A 20468-nucleotide genomic window follows, 5' to 3' on the forward strand; every position below is an offset into this window, starting at 1 on the left:
ACTCAGCTGGCATGGTTGGATTGAACAGCAGACACACTGATTGATAGGTATCTAGGAAAAGTCTTTATTGTCTGTTGGGTCCAGCCAGGATGACAAAGTTCAGGCTGTGTACGGTTGGAGAACCAGGACAAAAGACTCTTTATCCCAGCATGCCTTGCAGGTACTCCCAGAATGCTTTGCCACACCTAACACATAGGTGTGAAGTTTGGGAGGTATAAAACCGGCCATGCCCCATTGTTCATTCTCTCTCACACGTCGTCTGGCGACGTCCGGGGAAATCAACTCTGTTCCCTTTTCACAGCACGCTTCTCTTTGTTTAAAAGTTTTGGCGCACAGCTAATCCAAGGCCTTGAAGCATACCGACGTTCTGAATTCCGAGCTTAGATCATCCATTTGAACGCATCTCTAAGAAGAGCGTCTTATTTCTCCCGTATTAAAACGGTATTGAGAGAGATTGTAAGGATTACGTCTCGTTCCGTTCTTTAAAGAAAGGACATCCACGGAGATCACCGTGGACAGAGGACACGACGGCACCTTTCGGCAGACGCACACACATAGAGATCTGTGGCTTTCCAGACGCTGCAGAAACGTAGATCAGGTAGAGACAGAGTTTGACTCCGTCTCTAGACAATAGAGCAGGTTAGGAGACCTGTGTTCGGTGTCCGCCATCACGTGATCACGCGTGGTTGCGCTGCCATTTTGATCTCTCTCTCCCTCTCTCTCTCTCTCTCTCTCTCGCTCACTCTCACTCACTCTCACAGAAACATACACACACACACACACACACACACACACACACACACACACACACACACACACACACACACACGTGCCATGCTTGTTTGTTTTTGCTTGTTACCTGTAGTTTAGTTATAATAGTTGTTTGTTTGATAGAATTTATTTAACAAAGAAACATCAAGTTAATGAATGAAACTCAGTTATCATTTAAAGAGCAGTTGTTTGTGATTACTGTGTATTTGCATTGTGACTTAGGCTGGGTGAAAGGGCTTTGTGTTCGGATTTCACACCTTCAATTAAATACAGATTATTAATTATTAATGATATTGGTATTTAATTAACTAATTTGAGACTGATATTTGTAATATTTTGGTTGTTCCCTTACAGGGTGGTGCCCCGAGGTTAATTAAACTCAGTTTAATAATAATTATTGATTTATTTTAATAATTAAGTAAACTTAATTATTAAATTTAATTCGACGACTAAATGTTACATCATAAAACCCATACAAAATTTTGCCGCCGTGGGAAAACCCCAACATGTCATTGAGTTATCAAGAGTTGCCAAAAGGCAACTGTTGTGAGTGGCAGCACATGAGGATAGGAAGAATGATGTGATTCAAATGAATGAATTTTAACTAGTAATGCAGATGGCTCAGAGCGTGACAACGTGTGACACAATAATTCATTCAGTTATGATCGTGTACACACTGCACGAAGAGGCTAAATACATGGAGGCAATAGAGTTCGAGTGGGTGATACTATTGGAAATACTGTGAATAGATTGTAGTGTACACACACACACGCACACACACCCAAACACTGTTGTCTTCATAACAATACGTGGAATGGATATGGGAAGGCGAAAAAATAAATCTTTCAATATTTAGTTTGGAGCCTATTGTAGTTTTTCATAAATAAACGCCTCTTAAAGTGGTATTCTGGTTGCCACAAATGCTTTCACAACTTCAGTTTTTATTTTATTTCCTCACACAACCACACTTGAGTTGCAAGGAGAATCACCAATAAATGTCATCACCCGATGCGCAGCGGCATCTCACACTCATAAATTGTGGAGTTGTGGCAGCCGATCCAGCTGCGCTGATGTCATCACAAATGGACGTCGCTTCACGTGATGCTGTTGAGGAAAGGACGTCTCGTCTCTTAAAGCTGATTTCCTCTGTCTTCTCTCCTCGGCTTCGTTTCCTCCGTGCATCTCTGGTCGGCGGGACTAAGACGCAAGTAGAGGAGACAACTCGGAGGACACTCGGTGCAAATAAGGGAAGTGAGTCGCAGGGTATGTCTCTTGTCTGGCTTGGTCACACCTTGTGGTCCCACCAGAAGAGTTGGAGGAAGTGTCTGGGGCGAGGGGTGTCTGGGGCGTCTCGGCTGAGACTGCTGCCCCCACGACCCGGCCCCGGATAAGCAGAAGAAAATGGATGTATGGATAATTCCAAAACATTTTAAGCTTTTGCAAGTATTTGTTTACATAAAGGGATCTTAACAGGTCATACTTGCCTTCTTGAACTGTTTTTATTCATATCTTTTAAACTTGTAGCTCATGTGTCTGCCACGTCTTTTCAGTTTAAAAGACTTGTGTATGTTGGGGATGAGCTCTGGTTTTCCAAGAATTCTGTCAGTCTTCTGAAGGTTTTTTTTTTTTTGTGAACAACTTTTTACTTAATTTAATAAAACACCCATCCCCATCCCTGGATCTCTATAAGACTGTTACAAGGTTTGAGATCACGTTAATAGACGGAAAACGCAATTACAGGTGGTAGTTACATCAATTCCTTAATCTCTAATGCCCTTGTTTGCCACACTAGAATAGTGTCAGCTCTAGCATTGTGCATTATTGCAACCGACAGCTCCAAATGAATTATGTCAATGTATGTGTTAATCCATTGAGATCGAGTAATTGTTTGAGGAGTGTTCCAGCGTAAAGCTAGCATCTTCCTGGCAGCAGTGGTGCCTGTCAGGAACATGCGTCTTTTCCAACATATCATCTTTAGTGAGGTGGTATCATTCAAGAGTAGCATAGTGGGAGAACATGCTACATTGATATCCAGTACATTCGATAACACAGTACAAACCTCACCCCAAAAAAGCCTCTCGACCTTGCATTCTCAGTACATATGCATGAATTCAGGCTTCTGAAGGTTTACTACTGTAACAAGTAGGGAACGTTTAAGTTGACTCTCCCTTGAAAATATTTACTATCATTTCATGTCAGACATAAATACAGATGAGTAAAGTAAGGACCACAATATGGGGTGGCTCTAGCTAAGTGGAAGAATCTGTCAATTGTATTTGTTTTGCAGTCCTGTGTGTGTGGCTCTGATTGGCTATGATTGAGCTCAGGTGTGTGTGTGTGTGTGTGTGTGTGTGTGTGTGTGTGTGTGTGTGTGTGTGTGTGTGCGCGTGCATGTGTGTGTGTGAAACATGGGAGATATTGTGACACAACAAACGAGGGAATTAATACAAACTGCATTTGTACTTTTACATGTTTTATTCTTCCTCAGAGTCATTACTTTCCTGTACATGATAGGAAGTACGTCTTGTAAGTAAGACGAAAATAAAAAAATAAAAAATACAATAAGAGCATTACATGTTACATTAATTACATATTCACAATGCTGATAATTCAACATAAATCAACAGCTTGTCCAAACTCAATCTTTAGAATTTGATCTTCAGGCAACATTTGATCCCTTCACTGCAGCAGCCACAGCAAACTTTCCACTTAATGTGATGATGTCTGTAGAAATGTGGCATCTGCAAGGAAGACAAAAGACATGAGGAAAGTGTTCATCTCCAGCCTTATCACTCAGTCAGTTTATTCACTCTGCTTACATGAACACAACTGCTGGCACTCGTCAAAACAAATAAGAACAATCGTATGTGATTATGTCCTGAAAATTAATTTAATTCATTCAGTTAATGTACCATCGATGAGTCCACTGGGATCTCTGGAAGTTCAGCAACTTGATTCTCATTGCTCATTGGCTCCTCCAATTCAACCTGTTAATGATTAAAACACATTTTATCAAGTTTGTTGAAAATTCATGAGAAATAATATCAACACAGGTTGGACTAATTATACATGTCCAAAACAGATACCAGTCCATCCCAGCAGGGAGAGTCACACACCTTTTTTTCCATCACAATGGTAGTTAACAAGAAGAATCAATTAACTTGTTTATGTCATGGAAAAATTGTAACAAAAACCTAAATGCAGCAGAAAAAGGCACTATAGTAACAATCATACGAAACAAATAAACCAAATCTCCTCATTCAATCCATTAGGAATGAGAGTACCCAGAGAATGGATCCAATGTGTCTCTGTATAAAGAAGGAGTTTGTGCCTTAGTATGGAGGATTTCTGTTTCCATATCAAAGACTGAAACTCATGTTTGTTTCTCTTAACCTAATAAATAAAAACATACCAAAAAACAAATTATAAGAAAAAAGTGTACCTGTATCTGATAATGTCATAAAGATTAGTTTCATTCAGTTCAGTTAACTTAATGTACCGTGTTTGAGTCCTCTGATACGTCTGGAAGTTCAGCCACTGGATTGTCTTTGCTCATTGGTTCCTCCACTTCTTGAACCTATTAAAGAAGAAAACAGATGTTATTATGTTTGATGAAAATTCATGACAAATAAAAGCAAAGACAAAAAACAAAGTTCTTACCTCAGTTAATGGTACAGCAGAGTTCTGCTGAACACACATAAATGTGAGCATAGTGGCCACAACGACTAAAAGACTGAATGCCTTCATCTTGGTTTGATCTGTTGTTGGATTCTTTCACTCGGTTTGTGACTCCTGTTCACTTTCTCAAGTTATTCTTCTGTCTGATGGTTGACATGGGAATCTGTTGATATTTATACTCATTAAGTTTTGTTATCACTGATGCTTATCACTCTCTGAGGGATGCTGAGAATAAGAATAAGGAAACTACTATAACAATTCCAGGAATGGAAGATAAGGACAGTCTTTTTATGTTGTTTATATGTGATGAATAAATTAATCAAAACCACCATCAACGGGCATCAGGTGTCACATTCAGTAACCAATCGGTGACATCCTTGAGACTTCATTCATGTTTATTTACAGTCTTTGCTCACATGTGAGAGTGCATGGAGAACAATACATTTTTACACTGTATTATTTATTCAGTGGAAGGGAGCCTTTCTTGAAAAAGAGGTTTTTAACTTCAATGGGACATTCCTGGATAAATAAAGGTTAAATAAAAAAGATTAAAATAAAAGGAACTGTACAGGCTTTTACTTGGGTGCAGGGTTTGTTTGTTTTCTTAACTCTCTTTTTTTCCAAGGAAAACCTCATTGAGATGAAAAATCTCAAGGAAAAGAGCGTTCATGGCCGAGTAGTGTAGCAGCACAATACACAAGTTACAGACATAAAACACCGAGTGATTTCACACAGATCAACATGTTCTGAGTCATAGAGAAGGGAAGTCAGTTTTCAAAGCTTCTACAACCTGAAGCACTTGCCTGCAACACCTTCAATCCACTCTTCAAAAGATTTAAAGAGACAGAATCCCTGAGACACAAAAAATCCTGCAGAAGATTCCAGGCTGCAGGGCCATCATATACCTGAAACTTTTTTCCCCCATTCTAAGACACACTTCGAGAACAGATCACTACCATACATTTTGACTGGGGTACAGAGCATGGCTTCTAGAAGAAATAGATATTCATAAAAGATGCAGTCATGAGTTGAGATGTTTGGAAGATGATGAAAGGTCAACATTCAAGAACGTTGTAGTAAATCTTGTTTTGAATCCCTCCCTTATCACTGTTTGTTGTACGCACGTGTGGGATGGATTTCTTGGACAAAATGCAGACTTAATCACTAACTTATTATTATCATTGTATGTTTCTGCTATTGACTGGCACCTGAGAACAGAGGTTGGCTGTGCACTTTGCCCTGTTGGTCATTTAGATTAAACTGGATTATTCTTATCTGTTTATCTGTCTATTTGAGGTCTACCTGCTTTATTCCTTACAGGTACTTACAATCTTTGATCGAAGGACCTTTTCTGACGGTCTGTTTTGAAGGTCAGAACTGTACTGGAGAAAAATGTTTCTCCGTTTGCTGCTCCCTTTACCTGGATCTAAAAAAAAATTAGACTTCACAAGCTGGACTTGTTGGACACTTTCAAGCTGAGATTAATAAAGCCCAATAATGTCTGACTCTGATTGATGTGTTCCCGATGATCTTGACAAACATTTGCTCTTCGAATTTGAGTTTTTAAATGTCTATTAATATATTGGCCGGGCCCAGCCCGATAGGACGACGCGGGCCCGTCCTCCTGCGCGGCTTTGGCTCTGGAACTCAGCTCCTCGAGAGGGTTTAGACTCTTAACTTCTCTGGATTTGTCAACTCTGAGAGGCGGTGGGCTGGTCTGGACTTGCTCATAGCCCCACAGCTCAGTCACCAGGTGTTGGAGTTTAACCTGCTGAATGAGAGGGTCGCGTCCCTATGCCTTCGGGTAGGGGACAGGTCTCTCACTTTCGTCACAGCCTACGGACCGAACAGCAGTACGGAGTACCCAGCCTACTTGGACTCCTTGGGAGGACAGTGCTCCGACTGAGGACTCCATTGTTCTACTGGGGGACTTCAGCGCTCATGTGGGCTACGACAGTGAGACTTGGAGGGGGGTGATTGGGATGAACAGCCTCCCTGATCTGAAACAGAGCGCTGTCCTGTTATTGGACTTCTGTGCCAGTCACAGTTTGTCCATTACAAACACCATGTTCGAGCACAGGGATGTCCATAAGTGCACGTGGCACCAGGACACCCTTGGGCGGAGGATGATGATAGACTTTTGTGGTCGTGTCATCTGACCTCCAGCCATTTGTCTCGAACACTCGGGTGAGGAGAGGGGCTGAGCTGTCAACTGATTATCACCTGGTGGTGAGTGGGATGTGCTGGAGGGGGAGGAAGCCGGTCAGACTTGGCAGGCCCAAAACTGTAGTGGTGGTCTGCTGGGAACGTCTTGCAGAACCCTCTGTTAGCGGGTTCTTCAACTCCCACCCCCGGACGAGCTTCTCACAGACCCCAGGGGAGGCTGGAGACATGGAGTCCGAGTTTACCATGTTCTCCACATCCATTGTCAAAGCAGCTGCTCTGAGCTGTGGTTGCAGGGTCTCTGGTGCCTGTCGTGGCGACAATCCCCAAACCCGGTGGTGGACATGGGAAGTAAGGGAGGCCGTCAAGCTGAAGGAGTCCTATTGGGCGTTGCTAGCTCATAGGACTCCTGAGGCAGCTGACGGGTACCGGCAAGCCAAGCGTTCCGCAGCCCGGGCCATTGTGGAGGCAAAAACTCAGGAGTCAGTTGAGGTGGTTGGGGCATTTGTTCCGGGTGACCCCTGGATGCCCCCTCGGGAGGTGTTCGGGGCATGTCCCTCCGAGAGCAGGTCTCGGGGTAGACCCAGGACACTATGGAGAGACTATGTCTCTTGACTGGCTTGGAAACACCTTGGGGTCCCACCAGAAGAGTTGGAGGAAGTGTCTGGGGCGAGGGGAGTCTGGGCGTCTCTGCTTAGACTGCTGCCCCCATGACCCGGCCCCGGATAAGCAGAAGAAAATGGATGTATGGATAATTCCAAAACATTTTAAGCTTTTGAAAGTATTTGTTTACATAAAGGGATCTTAAGAGGTCATACTGGCTCTCTATAACTTTTTTTTATCATATCTGTTTGCATTCATATCTTTTAAACTTGTAGCTCATGTGTCTGCCACGTCTTTTCTTTTAAAAGACTTGTGTATGTTGGGGATGATCTCTGGTTTTCCAAGAATTCTGTCAGCCTTCTGAAGGTTTTGTTTTTTTTGTGAACAACTTTTTACTTAATTTAATAAAACATAAATGGATACAATGATCAGACCGGCATATTGAGTAAAGACAGACAAACACAAACAAAGCAAAAATGCACAGAACAAAACAAAACAACAAAAGAAAGAAGACCCTGTGGCGACCTCCTAACCCCACACTAAACCCGCCCATTCCCATCCCTGGATCTCTATAAGACTGTCACAAGGTTTGAGATCACGATAATATACAGAAAATGCAATTACAGGTGGTAGTTACAGCAATTCCTGAATCTCTAATGCCCTTGTTTGCCACACTAGAATAGTGTAAGCTCTAGCATTGTGCATTATTGCAACCGACAGCTCCAAATGAATTATGTCAATGTATGTGTTAATCCATTGGGATCGAGTAATTGTTTGAGGACGTTTCCAGCGTAAAGCTAGCATCTTCCTGGCAGCAGTGGTGCCTGTCAGGAACATGCGTCTTTTCCAACACATCATCTTTAGTGAGGTGGTATCATTCAAGAGTAGCATAGTGGTAGAACATGCTACATTGATATCCAGTACATTCGATAACACAGTACAAACCTCACCCCAAAAAAGCCTCACGACCTTGCATTCTCAGTACATGTGCCTGAATTCAGGCTTCTGAAGGTTTACTACTGTAGCAAGTGGGGAATGTGTAGGTTGACTCTCCCTTGAAAGTATTTACCGTCATTTCATGTCAGAGATAAATACAGATGAGTAAAGTAAGGACCATTGTTCTTGCACAATATGGGGTGGCTCTAGCTAAGTGGAAGAATCTGTCAATGGTATTTGTTTTGCAGTCAGGTGTGTGTGTGGCTCTGATTGGCTCTGATTGAGCTCAGGTGTGGGGGAGCTTTCATATACTCTGAGTGTCCAGTGCTCTGTGCTGACTCATTATCTCACGTTCAGAGGTAGTGAGGTGTGTGTGTGTGTGTGTGTGTGTGTGTGTGTGTGTGTGTGTGTGTGTGTGTGTGTGTGTGTGTGTGTGTGTGTGTGTGTGTGTGTGTGTGTGTGTGTGTGTGTGTGTGTGTGTGTGTGTGTGTGTGTGTGTGTGTGTGTGTGTGTGTGTGTGTGTGTGTGTGTGTGTGTGTGTGTGTGTGTGTGTGTGTGTGTGTGTGTGTGTGTGTGTGTGTGTGTGTGTGTGTGTGTGTGTGTGTGTGTGTGTGTGTGAGTGAAACATGGGAGATATTGTGACACAACAAACGAGGGAATTAATACAAACTGCATTTGTACTTTTACATGTTTTATTCTTCCTCAGAGTCATTACTTTCCTGTACATGATAGGAAGTACGTCTTGTAAGTAAGACGAAAATAAAAAAATAAAAAATACAATAAGAGCATTACATGTTACATTAATTACATATTCACAATGCTGATAATTCAACATAAATCAACAGCTTGTCCAAACTCAATCTTTAGAATTTGATCTTCAGGCAACATTTGATCCCTTCACTGCAGCAGCCACAGCAAACTTTCCACTTAATGTGATGATGTCTGTAGAAATGTGGCATCTGCAAGGAAGACAAAAGACATGAGGAAAGTGTTCATCTCCAGCATTATCACTCAGTCAGTTTATTCACTCTGCTTACATGAACACAACTGCTGGCACTCGTCAAAACAAATAAGAACAATCGTATGTGATTATGTCCTGAAAATTAATTTAATTCATTCAGTTAATGTACCATCGATGAGTCCACTGGGATCTCTGGAAGTTCAGCAACTTGATTCTCATTGCTCATTGGCTCCTCCAATTCAACCTGTTAATGATTAAAACACATTTTATCAAGTTTGTTGAAAATTCATGAGAAATAATATCAACACAGGTTGGACTAATTATACATGTCCAAAACAGATACCAGTCCATCCCAGCAGGGAGAGTCACACACCTTTTTTTTCCATCACAATGGTAGTTAACAAGAAGAATCAATTAACTTGTTTATGTCATGGAAAAATTGTAACAAAAACCTAAATGCAGCAGAAAAAGGCACTATAGTAACAATCATACGAAACAAATAAACCAAATCTCCTCATTCAATCCATTAGGAATGAGAGTACCCAGAGAATGGATCCAATGTGTCTCTGTATAAAGAAGGACTTTGTGCCTTAGTATGGAGGATTTCTGTTTCCATATCAAAGACTGAAACTCATGTTTGTTTCTCTTAACCTAATAAATAAAAACATACCAAAAAACAAATTATAAGAAAAAAGTGTACCTGTATCTGATAATGTCATAAAGATTAGTTTCATTCAGTTCAGTTAACTTAATGTACCGTGTTTGAGTCCTCTGATACGTCTGGAAGTTCAGCCACTGGATTGTCTTTGCTCATTGGTTCCTCCACTTCTTGAACCTATTAAAGAAGAAAACAGATGTTATTATGTTTGATGAAAATTCATGACAAATAAAAGCAAAGACAAAAAACAAAGTTCTTACCTCAGTTAATGGTACAGCAGAGTTCTGCTGAACACACATAAATGTGAGCACAGTGGCCACAACGACTAAAAGACTGAATGCCTTCATCTTGGTTTGATCTGTTGTTGGATTCTTTCACTCGGTTTGTGACTCCTGTTCACTTTCTCAAGTTATTCTTCTGTCTGATGGTTGACATGGGAATCTGTTGATATTTATACTCATTAAGTTTTGTTATCACTGATGCTTATCACTCTCTGAGGGATGCTGAGAATACGAATAAGGAAACTACTGTAACAATTCCAGGAATGCAAGATAAGGACAGTCTTGTTATGTTGTTTATATGTGATGAATAAATTAATCATTAATATACTTCCTGCTCCACCAAAACCACCATCAACGGGCATCAGGTGTCACATTCAGTAACCAATGGGTGACATCCTTGAGACTTCATTCTTGTTTATTTACAGTCTTTGCTCACATGTGAGAGTGCATGGAGAACAACACATTTTTACACTGTATTATTTATTCAGTGGAAGGGAGCCTTTCTTGAAAAAGAGGTTTTTAACTTCAATGGGACATTCCTGGATAAATAAAGGTTAAATAAAAAAGATTAAAAAAAAAGGAACTGTACAGGCTTTTACTTGGGTGCAGGGTTTGTTTGTTTTCTTAACTCTCTTTTTTTCCAAGGAAAACCTCATTGAGATGAAGAATCTCAAGGAAAAGAGCGTTCATGGCCGAGTAGTGTAGCAGCACAATACACAAGTTACAGACATAAAACACCGAGTGATTTCACACAGATCAACATGTTCTGAGTCATAGAGAAGGGAAGTCAGTTTTCAAAGCTTCTACAACCTGAAGCACTTGCCTGCAACACCTTCAATCCACTCTTCAAAAGATTTAAAGAGACAGGATCCCTGAGACACAAATCATCCTGTAGGAGATTCCAGGCTGCAGGGCCATCATATACCTGAAAGTTTTTTCCCCATTGCAATACACACTTCGAGAACAGATCACTACCATACATTTTGACTGGGGTACAGAGCATGGCTTCTAGCACTTTTCACATACACAGGTATTTCATTCATCCCAACTTACTTTCTCCAGCTCCACTCTCATCAGTCGGCTTTCAGGCCCTCTCAGCTGTGTTTGCACCAACCTGATAGTATAATCATTTAAAAATAAGACTACAAAAAAAGTTAACATCAGGAAGTCAATATATGCAGTTTACACTGCTTCACAAACTCGAGTCATTTCAAATATCTTGCGTAATTACAAAAAGTCTCCGCACCTCCATGTGCCAAAGAACAGTGGCCTGATATGTAGTTGTCTGAATAAACAGAATACAGCTGCTGCAGATTTCTGAATAAAATTCTGTTTATTATTGAGTTTGATTAGAATTACAAAGAGGTCTGTCTGTCTGTCTGTCTGTCTGTCTGTCTGTCTGTCTGTCTGTCTGTCTGTCTGTCTGTCTGTCTGTCTGTCTGTCTGTCTGTCTGTCTGTCTGTCTGTCTGTCTGTCTGTCTGTCTGTCTGTCTGTCTGTCTGTCTGTCCGAAGCAGTGAGTACAGTAGGTTGTTCTTTTTTTTTGTGTAGTCCCTCAGTTAAACAGCAAGGGTCATGTCATGTAGACAGTCATGACTCAGAGATATTTGCAGAAGTAATACTGGATTTCTGCAAATGTGTAAGATGTAACATATTCAGCTTTTTACAGAGCCAGAGCTCAAAAGGCCTTGAAGGTCTGATCGAGCTTTGGAGGACTCCTCCATGAGGCCAATACTTCTGATTTGCATGATGAATCAGGATTTAATGCCAGGGTGACCAAGCAATAATAATGGGGTATATGTAAGGAAAATATTGATCAGGCTATATAGCAAAACATCATCCTTAAATGGGGCAATAATGTGTTTATCAGTGGAATATTTCAGATAACAAATGTATTGGAATTCATCATAATCCCAGAATACGCTTCATGAATTTTGAAACAGATATTCCTGAAAGACGCAGTCATAAGCTGATATGTTTGGAAGATGATGAAAGGTCAACATTCAATAACAATGTTTTAAATTTGAATCCCTTCCTTATCACTGTTTGATGTACGCACGTGTGGGATTGATTTCTTGGACCAGACTCAGACTTAATCACTGACTCATTCTTATCATTGTATGTTTCTGCTATTGACTGGCACCTGAGAACAGAGGTTGGCTGTGCACGTTGCCTTGTTGGTCATTTAGATTAAACTGGATTATTCTTATCTGTTTATCTGTCTATTTGAGGTCTACTTGCTTTATTCCTTACAGGGACTTACAGTCTTTGTGTTTCCAGATGATCTTGACAAACATTTACTCTTTGAATTTGAGTTTGTAAATGTCTAATAATATTTATTTTTTTTGTCCGTGAATGTGTGGATGCCTGTTTGAAAATAGATTTTTAATCTCAATAAGTTTTTTTCTTGGTTAAATGATTTAATTTAATAACATTAATAAGTAAATCAGCAGATTTCTTTCAATGGGTAATGTTAAGGGTTATGTTCATTTTAATTCAAAAGTATTTTAAGCATTTGAAAGTATTTATTCTTTAAATAAAGAGACCTTCATAGGTCATATTGGCCTTCTTTACCTTTTTTATTTTTCCAGAATTTCTTAAATCTTTTAAACTTGAAGCTCATGTGTCTGCCACATTTTTTCAGTTAAAAAGACTTGTGTATGTTGGGGATGATCTCTGATAAATACAGAGGAGTAAAGTGAGGACAATTGTTCTAGCATAATATGGGGTGGCTGTAGCTCAGTGGAAGAATCTGTCAATGGTACTTTTTTTCTTTACATAAAAGCTTCCATAAGTTTTGTCATATTGTCAAATGTCGAGCACTCCCTTGGAGGACCAATACTAGATTGAACATGTGTAAAAAAGTAATGATCGATCAATAGAAAATAAGTAAACCTGTGAGGGCACTCACGCTTTCTGCTCTATGAGAGAATCAACTCACTGCAGTCAGGTGTGTGTGTGTGTGGCTCTGATTGGCTGTGATTGAGCTCAGGTGTGGGGAGCTTTCATATACTCTGAGTGTCCAGTTCTCTGTGCTGACTCATTATCTCACCTTCAGGTGTGTGTGTGTGTGTGTGTGTGTGTGTGTGTGTGTGTGTGTGTGTGTGTGTGTGTGTGTGTGTGTGTGTGTGTGTGTGTGTGTGTGTGTGTGTGTGTGTGTGTGTGTGAGAAACATGGGAGATATTGTGACACAACAAACAAGGAGGGAATTAATACAAACTGCATTTGTACTTTTACATGTTATATTCTTCCTCAGAGTCATTACTTTCCTGAACATGATAGGAAGTACGTCTTGTATGTGAGACTAAAATAAAAGAAGACAAAATACAATGAGCATTACATGGTACATTAATTAGTTTCATTTTGTCTCCAGCCTTTTGTGTTGTCGAAGGACAATTTTTGGTTTGAGTCAGCTGCTTGGCAGCTGTGGTTTAGTTAATCATTTTCGGTGCATTATTTAGTTTTGGAATCCTGTTGATACTTTATACAGTTCTGTTATTTTTTTCCCCTTTCCAGGTCATTGCTTGTGATTTTGTGGTTGTTGTTTTGGAACATTGCTGGTTTTGCACCAGCGTCCCATCCCAAAAAAATCCCTGTGTGCCATTTAAAGTAACTTGTGATATTTTTTCATATCTATTATTATTCAAGCATTCAAGATTTGTTAACTGGCTAGGGGGCTTGAAAAAAAAGGTAGGGTTGGTCTCCAATATTCAGTATGATAAAGAAATGTACTGTATTGATTTGAAATGTCAATGAAATTTGAAATCAATACTACTTATCAATTTAAACATGTCACACACCAAATGATATGAGACATTACAATAAATAAATTGAGTAAATAATCTAATGACACATCATATAGCCAGTGGATTTTAAGGTTAACGTGTGACTTTCTGCACTTTTACTTTTCCTTCATTTTTTAATTTTTTTTTTATTCCTGTCTATTTCAGTGAATTGGTAGAGAGGCTGTGATTTTTTAATGTTTGGTCTTTTAACTTGTAAGTGTTGGGATATCACACATTATGAGTGTAAATTTCAAATTTACAACTAGCTTTGCTATTCTGCACATGAGCACATAATCTTTGCTTCTGATTCTTCACACTGGTCCTTTCATACTTTTTATTCTAGTTTCCATGCAATGAATGCTTAAACCAGGAGCTGGGTTTAAAAAAGAAGAAAGTACACCATTGTTTCCAGAACATTTTAATGCTATCAGTCGCAGCACATAATGCAGGCGATTCTGCCTCTTAAAGCTCTATGGCAACATTGGTAGCATGTTAAATTGCTGTCATGCTTCTGTCTTTTGTGAATTGGAATCTGTTTGAAAGAAAAGAGACTTGAACGAGTTTCCACACAGCAGTCCGGTACAGTTTGGTTCGATTAAGACCAATCCCGTTTCCACAGCAACCCGTGCCCTATTTGGTAGGCGGATGTAAGCCGGATGACGATAGCCGCTATGTAAATAGTGTCATATGATAGCAGCTAACTGCTAACTAATAAATTCAACAAAGAAGAAAAAACGCTACACAAACGAAACCAACGCTGGAAGACATCCAGCAGTTCATCCACTTTGTCATTGACATGTGACTCTTTATTGCAAGAACTCAATCAAGCTCTGTTTCAGAGAAGGCTGTGTGCCGCGAGGAGAAATACAGACGTAAATAATCAGCTGTGTATTACAATCAATGGTTTAAACACGGCGGAGTTTTGTTTACCGACGTAGCCAAGGAAGTGACGATTCTTTCAACCAATCAACACACTGCAGTGTTTAGCTCCACCTTTTCGGGTCGGCTCGACATTCTTGGCACCCCAAAGGAAGGGTCCCAAAAAGAGGGACGGTCTGGATCGGTTATTTGGGAATCTTTCACAGGTCTATGGAAAAGCCGCAAAATGCACGCCGTACCGAGACGAACCGAGCCGGACCGCTCGGTGGCAACGGGGCAGTAATCTCCAGCATCAGTTACTCTGTTTATTCTCTCTTGTTATCCGGAGAATCATCTGGACATTAAGATGTAAAAAGATACCCACTCACACCAGAATATTCTGTTTTATATTTGTGTTGTCTTAGTCATTTAAGTGAACATACCTTCCATGATTCAACTTGCGTCTCTTGATTAGCAGCAACTGGATTATCATTGTCCACTGGCTCCTCCAGCTCTTGCACCTGAGGATGATATTTGTACACAAGAAGTGACGTGTTAGCATTCTGGCAAAAAACGTAACTTTTAGATGTTTTATGTAATTGACATTCTGTGTGTTGAGTTCTTACTGGGACCGCAGAGTTCTTCATCTTTGAAGTTGATGAGCAGATAGTGATACTGTCTGTTTTATGGTTTGGATTGCAATGAGTGGTTCAATAATTTACATCATCACTGGCAAAACAAAAAATTCCTGCTTCCAGGAATGGACTTTCACCTCGACCAAAGCTGAAACGACTCTTGGAAAAATGTTTAACTATCTTTTAACAAAGGCCACATTGTCTGTTGCACAACAAAAATGTAACTGTGATCTTTCAAATTATATGGATTAATGTCCTGCAATTTATAAATGCAAATGTGTACCAAACTCATTCAATTTGCTTAGTACATGCAAAAAAAATGCATGGATCCTCAGCTGTATGCCTTGGAAAACCAAAATAAACTCAAGCTGCTTTTATGCTCGTTAATTCGTTCCTCTATTGAGCAGCGGAAAGGTGACCTGGATTTAAAGTATTATTTGTTTTGACTCAGATGTTTTGGTTGTTCTTCTGTATCATGAAATGTATAACAACATTTTTATTAAACTTTCATTTTAACTTTATTTTTTATAAATTATAAGTGTAGTTCTTATTTTGAAATGCATGTACAAAATGACTCACTGATGTCCTCAGTTAATGTGAGTGTAAGTGCACGTTTCAGTAGTTCCAGTTTAGTTGTATGGGTGTAATTATTGTGTTACTCTGTTTGACTGTAAAGCATATACTGTAATTGATCACTACAGGAAAACCTGAGGAAGTTCCTTCAACATTTATTCCACAGTGTCGACTTGCCTGCAGTCGGATACTTCTTGAATTTAGTATCATCTACAGCTCTAAGGTGATTAACACAATCCAAAATCAATGATAATTAGATTTAACAACTCACATTACTCTAATTAGATGCACTTTTCTTGTTGTGCTTTGTCATTTCAAATCACATGCTGCAGTTATTCATTCATCTCTTTTAAAATACCTTACATTTTCTAAATGCAATTTAAACCCTAACAATTCTTAAGGTCTGCAGAAAGAACTAATAATATAGTTCAGAAACCCATAGATCAAAATAATAATACTATAATGTAAAAGTTTAATGTGTTAATGCAGGGTGTGAGCAGCCTAATATTTTGTATCTAGTTACGTGAGTAAGAACATGAGCTACACATGAACCAAAGACAAAGACGTACAAATGAATATTTATGGTTTATTTGATGCAGGAATCTTCAGAACTTGCAGCACAGTCCACAGACACCAGGCCGGCAGCAGCCGCAGCACACTTTACATTTAAAGGCACGCTTCTGTCTGTTGTTATACGGCGTCTGTGAGAAGAGAAGAAGACAGGAGGAAAATGTTCATCTCCAGCATCGTCACTCACTCTGTTTACTCTCTCAGCTGACTGAGGGAGAACACATCCACCTAAAGGAGCTCGTGATAATGGCTTCATTGTTTTCAGTTATCTGAACATACCATCCATGACTCCACTGAAGTCTCCTCATGGTCAGCAGCTGGATCGGCATTACTTATGGCCTCCTCCACTTCTTGAAGCTGTTGAACAAGAGATCAAATTTGAACATCTTTTGTCAAACGTTCATGACTAATAACATGACTGTGTTAGTAAAGTTCTTACCTCAGTGACTGGCCCAGCAGAGCTCTCCTGGACACAAATAAACATGAATATGACGGCCACAACAACTGCAACGCTGAATGTCTTCATGTTGTTTTGAGAGCTTTAGGTTGTTTGATCCTCTCACTCTGTGGATGCCACTGGTCAGATCCTCTGTCTTTTTCTTCTGATGGTTGAGATGGAAGATGTGACAGTATTTATACTCCATCATGCCTCTGTTTCCTCATCACTGACGGGACTTCAGTGTATCTGCTGTCAGGAAGAAACTTGCATCACTCTCTGAGGGATGCTGGGAACGAGGATGGGAAATTCCTTTTTTTCTGTATCTGTTTTTAGTTTGTACAGTACGTAAGACCTCTAATAACCTAAAGAGTGTTATTAGACTCACTGCGCACTTCCAACATCTTTCACGGACACACATGATTGATTTGATTTGGTTTGGTTTACCATTGTGTTATGCATTGCCAATATGAAAAGCCTAAAATATGCTTATATATATATATATATATATGCTTATGAGGCATCATTAAAGCAAAGACCAAACTGTCATTTAGGGTCCACATAAACTTCACATTTTTTGCAAAGCAGATATTCCTTACCTCACTCATCCTTTTGAATCCCTATTGTTTGACTCTTAACTTCTTAAATATCAAGAGGCTGTGTATGTTGCAAGATGACGTGTTTTTTTCCATGTTTAAGTTCAAAGGAATATTCTGGACAACAAACTGAAACTCTATCTGAAGTAATGAACATAAGAGCTCATTGTCTGGGAATTAACGTTTGGTAGCCTGTTTGTTCTTCATATTAATAATATCGGATTTTTAGAGTTTGTTGGACAATCTGCTGGCAGCAGATTGTCATTGATGATTCATATGTTTTAACTCTGCCCCTTTTATGTCAACGCACTCTTGGAAACTCAAGGCTAACTTATCAGCTTGATGACTGTTAAGCACAATCTCTTATGTTAGACTGAGGAAAGCTAAATAACACAAAGTTGTTGAACTCGCTTCGTAGTATACACCCCAGATGTCCATCAGGTCATGTTTGTTGACGCATGAAGTAAGGCAATTTGGTTGTTGTGCAAGATTTCAAGGAACTCAAAATACAAAAGTCCCCAGATTTGATCAGTGTAAACTGCACATATTGACTTACACAGCTTTGGGGGGTTTTTTCAGTAGCTACACTACTCGACAATCAATGCTGAGTGCAAGAGATGGCACCACAAAGAGGGAAGTCCTAAGATTGCTTCAGAGTTGCAACAAAGCTCATCCATTATTATGCTTTTGTATTTTTGTGAGATATTGGTGTCTCATCATGTGACTTCATTTTTAGCTACAGTGTTGCAAAAGTACATAAGGTGCAATGTATTTAGAAGCAGCGGGAGCTTCAAATACACACACACACTCAAACACGCACACACACACACACACACACACACACACACACACACACACACACACTCACACACACACACGCACATCTGCCTCTGATGCAGTCAGGGAGTGTTATCCCTACCAGTCAGTCTATTAAGTCTAGAAATGAATATCAAATGTATTTTAAGGAGCATTAAGAAGAAGTCAAAGGATGTAAAAGAGTCATCAACATCCCACATGCAGAACTTTTTATCTGTCACAACATTTTCTCTTTGCTTTCTTGTTGTCATGCACCATGATCTCAAGGTAACAAATCCACAATACACAGTCATTAAGCATCTTTAAACAAGTAGGCCTCTAACAGCCCTAACTCAATTGTTAGTGCTCTTAGTACTTACATGTTATCTTAATGCAATAAAGGTCTGAAATGAATGAACAAACATGTTTCTTAATAATTTCTTCCTTCACGGTGCACAGTTCACTGCCTATATGCAACAGTGAAATAAAACAATGGTACCACTGTGCCTTTAAATGCACCTTCTGTTTTACCAATTTAAAATATCACCAAAGTGCTCTCACTTCGACCCAGCATATGAGGTAGTCACACAAGCGTGTCTAATCAGACTAATGTAAGTTGTCAACCTCATTATCAAAACTGGCAGATTATTATTTTGGATCGTGTGAATCACCTTAGAGCTGTAGTTGATACTAAAATCAAGAAGTTAACTATAGCGCTTGCTAAATGGTCAATGCCTGACTGCAGGCAGGTCAACATTGTGGAATAAATGTTGACGGAACAGTCCTCAGGTTTTTCTGTCATGATCAGCAATAGTTCCACGCATACAGGATTTATACACCCATATATCAGGGGTGTAAAGGGACAAGTACTCGGACCGGACTGATTCGGAACAGGGCTTTCAGATGGACCAATTTGAGTACTCCCAGAACAAAAATGCTTTGTTCTGTGTTCCCATACGGACTGCAAAGCAGAAGCACGCCACAGATGACAAGCGTCATGGCAGCCAAAACAAATGGACAGTAAGATTCCTCGCTATTGTTGAGGTCTCCTGTGTGGGATCTTTTTGGTTTCCCAGTTAAAGACAATAATGGACAAATACATGTTGACAAGACAGGAGTAGTTTGCCAAAGTTCAGCAGATATCGGATATGTCGCTGGCAACACTTCCAACTTATTAAACCACTTGAAAACATAAAAAATCACTGCAACTAAAAGAGACAGCGGAGCAAACACAACGCTCCTTTGCATTTAAACACCCTTTTGTTATTATTTCTGACCAGGCCAACGACATAACTAATGCCATTGGCGTTTTTATTGCAGCAGGTTATATGCAGAAAGTGATTCTTGTATCATTTGTTTTCCAAGCTCTTCTATTGACAGAGGGAACTTTAATAGTTCCGCGATGAAACAATACTGTACCAGTGGGGTTTTTAGGTTTACTACAGTATGTGCTCAAAGGGCTTTCAAAAAAGGGTTGGCTTAATAAACCAAAAGGTGTCAGTCTGCTATTTAAAATAAATATTTTAATATATAGGCTATATTCATTATTTCATCTCATTCTAAAATACTGTAGCGATCGTAGAGCCAATCGCGGGGATTTGATGCTGCAAAGCATTATGGGTGTTCAGGACTTTGGTGTAAACCATGAGTGTTTGGGGTATTGATGTTAATGACCTCCTGCTGTTGCCACTGTGTGGTTGTTGTTGTTGTGGTTGCGTCTAAACAAAAGCACCTGCTTGGGGCAGTATGCATTGACTGAGATCAAAGCTCATTCTAGAGTCATTATTCCATGCATGTTGCCACAATGCTTAATTTCATTTCCTTCTTTTATTGATTGGCAATCTTTTGGTTAAAGGTTGCTGCATTTTAATTTAAAATGTTCTTTAAAAGAAACCTAAGCAGGTATACAAGTCTAAACTATTAATGCTGCTCTTCGGACAAAGTGTAAAAGGGAAATTCTAAATGTCCCTAAAATAGAAAAACAAGTGATGCATCAGGTCTCTTAAACTGTACTGAAAATGTACCGAACCAAAGCTTTAAAACTGAGAATCATGCCGTACCACATTGTTTGTGTACCCATAGCCCCCCTATTCTAAATGCTATCTGACTGCTTGCTGCTTCTTGAGGGATTCTGAAACTGAAATAATTGACTAAAATAATTGTCTGATGA

The 20468-nt window shown here is 39.7% G+C and overlaps 2 protein-coding genes across 2 annotated transcripts; both read right to left on the bottom strand.

Annotated features, from left to right (window-relative positions):
• Positions 1–3223: 3223 nt before the first annotated feature.
• On the bottom strand, positions 3224–4580 carry LOC306824612 (uncharacterized protein). The gene is made up of 4 exons (XM_079344796.1): positions 4432–4580; positions 4271–4348; positions 3684–3758; positions 3224–3512 (listed from the first exon to the last, which is right to left on the bottom strand). The coding sequence occupies exons 1-4, from the start codon at positions 4516–4518 to the stop codon at positions 3417–3419; spliced, it is 336 nt and encodes a 111-aa protein (XP_079200922.1). The 5' UTR covers positions 4519–4580; the 3' UTR covers positions 3224–3416.
• An 11887-nt stretch (positions 4581–16467) lies between these two features.
• On the bottom strand, positions 16468–17065 carry LOC306824346 (hepcidin-like). The gene is made up of 3 exons (XM_079344450.1): positions 16911–17065; positions 16751–16828; positions 16468–16602 (listed from the first exon to the last, which is right to left on the bottom strand). Exons 1-3 carry the CDS (start codon positions 16995–16997, stop codon positions 16507–16509), a joined length of 261 nt encoding a protein of 86 aa, XP_079200576.1. The 5' UTR covers positions 16998–17065; the 3' UTR covers positions 16468–16506.
• Between the last annotated feature and the right edge of the window lie 3403 nt (positions 17066–20468).

This window comes from Symphodus melops (assembly GCF_947650265.1).
Source record: "Symphodus melops genome assembly, chromosome: 5".
NCBI lineage: Eukaryota > Metazoa > Chordata > Actinopteri > Labriformes > Labridae > Symphodus > Symphodus melops.

What these genes read in the sequence shown, in the direction of transcription:
- LOC306824612 (XM_079344796.1), bottom strand. Translation starts at nt 4,518, where the DNA reads ATGAAGGCATTCAGTCTTTTAGTCGTTGTGGCCACTATGCTCACATTT. An exon ending in TATCAGAGGACTCAAACACG is followed by an intron (nt 3,759 to 4,270) that starts GTACATTAAGTT and finishes AATCATTAACAG; the next exon opens with GTTGAATTGGAGGAGCCAAT. An exon ending in TCCCAGTGGACTCATCGATG is followed by an intron (nt 3,513 to 3,683) that starts GTACATTAACTG and finishes TCTTCCTTGCAG; the next exon opens with ATGCCACATTTCTACAGACA.
- LOC306824346 (XM_079344450.1), bottom strand. Translation starts at nt 16,997, where the DNA reads ATGAAGACATTCAGCGTTGCAGTTGTTGTGGCCGTCATATTCATGTTT. An exon ending in CTGCTGGGCCAGTCACTGAG is followed by an intron (nt 16,829 to 16,910) that starts GTAAGAACTTTA and finishes CTTGTTCAACAG; the next exon opens with CTTCAAGAAGTGGAGGAGGC. An exon ending in CTTCAGTGGAGTCATGGATG is followed by an intron (nt 16,603 to 16,750) that starts GTATGTTCAGAT and finishes CTCTTCTCACAG; the next exon opens with ACGCCGTATAACAACAGACA.